Source organism: Penaeus chinensis, chromosome 17, assembly GCF_019202785.1.
Source record: "Penaeus chinensis breed Huanghai No. 1 chromosome 17, ASM1920278v2, whole genome shotgun sequence".
NCBI lineage: Eukaryota > Metazoa > Arthropoda > Malacostraca > Decapoda > Penaeidae > Penaeus > Penaeus chinensis.
Genome location: NC_061835.1, coordinates 4,708,899 through 4,711,958, shown reverse-complemented (window position 1 = coordinate 4,711,958; position 3,060 = coordinate 4,708,899). Strand labels below are relative to the sequence as shown.

The 3,060-nt window shown below is 33.0% G+C and overlaps 1 protein-coding gene across 1 annotated transcript in view; it reads right to left on the bottom strand.

Moving 5' to 3' along the window:
* The window catches only part of LOC125034020 (rab GTPase-binding effector protein 1-like), a 49,983-nt gene extending 48,293 nt beyond the window's left edge, over positions 1-1,690 (bottom strand). Inside the window, exon 1 of the mRNA XM_047625661.1 lies at positions 1,397-1,690. Within this exon, the coding sequence (XP_047481617.1) occupies positions 1,397-1,442 (46 nt within the window). The 5' untranslated portion in view covers positions 1,443-1,690. The remainder of the gene's footprint in view (positions 1-1,396) is intronic.
* Between the last annotated feature and the right edge of the window lie 1,370 nt (positions 1,691-3,060).

Below are 3,060 nucleotides of genomic sequence, written 5' to 3'. Positions count from 1 at the left end.
CCGTAGCACTGGGTTAACAAATGACCAATCAATATCTTTTCATTTAAAGGCTAAAATATGATAATTAAATACAAAATCTTCAGTAATAAAAAATCCATGCAAAATTACGTTACCAGAGTCGGATAAAATTTATTTCAGAGCAAGCCCCACCCCATCTGGCCAAATGCATGAATGGGACCAGTCTCTTGACTAAAAAGAATGTAAGTATATATAGCAAGTTCTATCCCTTTTTTTTTTTAGAATTTGTTATCCATTTTTAATCAATTCTATGCTGCCAGGAAAATGCTGTGCAATTTTTTTTTTTTTTTTTTTTTTTTTGGGGGGGTGGGGGTTGAAATGTCTCTGCACATAGATGGCTCTGCTAGTGCTTAGCCACAAAGGAGGAAATTAGTAAACCTTGTGACCTTACCTAATTTCACCTTTCCTTGAATTGGCAGGAAAAAGGTATTTATAACTAATGCTATGAATATCGATGTTGTTATTTTTATTAGACATTATAAATACTATAATGTTATAGACATTAGTAACATCAATATAAGATTGATTGAATATCAAGAAAAAGGGTTAAGACTCGAGACATGTCATACTCGTAATTGGTTCATTAGTGACTTAGATACAAGTGTAGCCATATATGTGTAAATACAATTAATAAAGTAAACTCATAGTGGGCATGGCATGTACATACATGCCATGCCCTTTGGATTTGGGTTAAGATAAAAAAAAACATTAATAATTCACTTTTAATAAAAACACTTCAAATTCTCTAGCTTTGCAAAACTAAATAGTATTGTACTGTTTGTATATAACAGACATCTCATGCTTCTTTCATAAATACGACATGTTTTTTCATATAAAGTAGACTATCTCACTCTAACAGACTCAGTTCTTAAAGATCTTACTGAATCTAACCTTCCCTCCATGATGAAAATGCATTCAGTCTATCTGACTCACAGACGATAACATAAATATCCCCCATGCCACTTGTTTGCCTCCCAACCACAGCCCCAGGCCTTGGGCACAAATACCCATACCTGCATCATCACACATTCATTAACTAGTTCCATATATCTTCCCGCATGAAGGTAGCACATAAATAGTATCTAAATTTGTTTCTTTTATAGTAGTAATAAATAATGTGACTTTTATTTACTTTGTAGGCGGCTTGGAATAATTACAACTCATTATTCATAAAAACATACAATGATAAACATCATGTAATTTCTACAGACATCTAATTACGATTTGACTCGGCAGACACGAGGTGAAAGAACATCAACCTACAGACAAAACAATGACATAGAGCAATAGACATCCAAGAAAAATGTGAGACAAAAAGAGGACATAAACTCTAACAGGAAAATCGGGTCATCTGCCTATCGTGCATGTGAACACTAACCCTCGACCGGATTTTTCTCCTCTCCTGAGTCTCCTGGCTCCTCCATGCTGACACCTGACACTCCTGGCGACCGAAAAAGAGTCCTGCGAACACCACTATCACGCTGACATCACCTCGAGGCTGACATCATCACTGGGCTGACATCTCAGGACCTCTGAAATCAGCTGCTCGTGGCCGCACCACCCTGGAGGTGACAGGTTCTCGCCTCTTCTCATCGTCCAGCCAATCAGAACCTCGAACGGCACCAACTAGCATTCTTATTGGCTGGAGGCGAGTTAACTGGGCACATCTGGCGAATTTTGAAGGTTGTATTGATTGTATGGTTTATTTTGTGTTGTTTACTAGTGCCTTTATGGGGCATGTATTAGCACGTGCTTCTTCTGTGTCTGTACAGAAGGGATGAGCTTCTGGAAGTTAACTTTCAGGGGAAATAATTTCCGGGAAATTATCGGCATTTCCTTCTCAAACCTTACTTTGATTTAAAATGTATAACTAAAAATGCTCAGAGAAACAAGGTCTAATATGCAAAATTTGATCTGATACATGACAAACGCATTTAAAGGCAATAGATGATTAACAAAAAATATTGCAGAACATTTAATTAGAGATAATTTCCCCGGAAGCTGTGCAGGTAGGCTGGTCGGGCGGTTTTTTATGATCATTATTATCATTAATTACTGTTATCACTATTATTATTATATATTATTGTTATTATTATTTTATTGCAGTTATTATTATCATTATTATTATTGTTGTTATTATTATTATCATCATCTTCATATCATCATCATCATCATCATCATCATCATTATTATCATCATCATCATTATTATTATTATTATCATTATTATTATTATTATTATTATTTTCATTATTATTATTATTATTATTATTATTATTATTATTATTATTATTATTAATTATTATTGTTAGTATTATTGCTGTTGTTATTATTGCTATTACTTTTATCATTATTATTATTATTATTATTATTATTATTATTATTATTATTATTATTATTATTATTGGTGTTGTTGTTGTTGCTGTTGTCATCATTATTATTATTATTGTTGTTATTATTGTTGTTATTATTATTATTATTTTTGTTATTATTATTATTGTTATTGTTATCATCATCGTTATCATTATTTATCATATTCATTATCGTTATCATCAGTATTATTAGTCTTATATCATTATCATTATTATTAGTCTTATATCATTATCATTCTTATTAGTCTTATATCATTATCATTATTATTACCATTATTACCATTGTTATTCGTACTATCACTATTATTATCATTATTATTATCATCATTATTGTGTGTGACATCGCACATTGTAAATTGACTGAGATTTTCTGTGTAGCATTGCTGCTGAAGAGTTGAGCCACAGATGTATGGTCTTGAGACTTCCTAGCAACTTTTATCAATGCAATTACTTTTGCCTCATTATTCAGATCCCTGAAGCGCCGAATGCTTTACGTGAAGGAGCAGGCATAGAAAAGTTATTCACATTCTTGCTGGAAGCGTGATCTCCGGAGGCTTGGAGATTGATGCAATTCCCAGACACTGCAAGGTTCTCGAGGATCCACCCCCGAGGTCTAATGATTCACAAGTACTCAAATCAGGAATTCCTCAAGAATAAGACGCAGAAGCAAA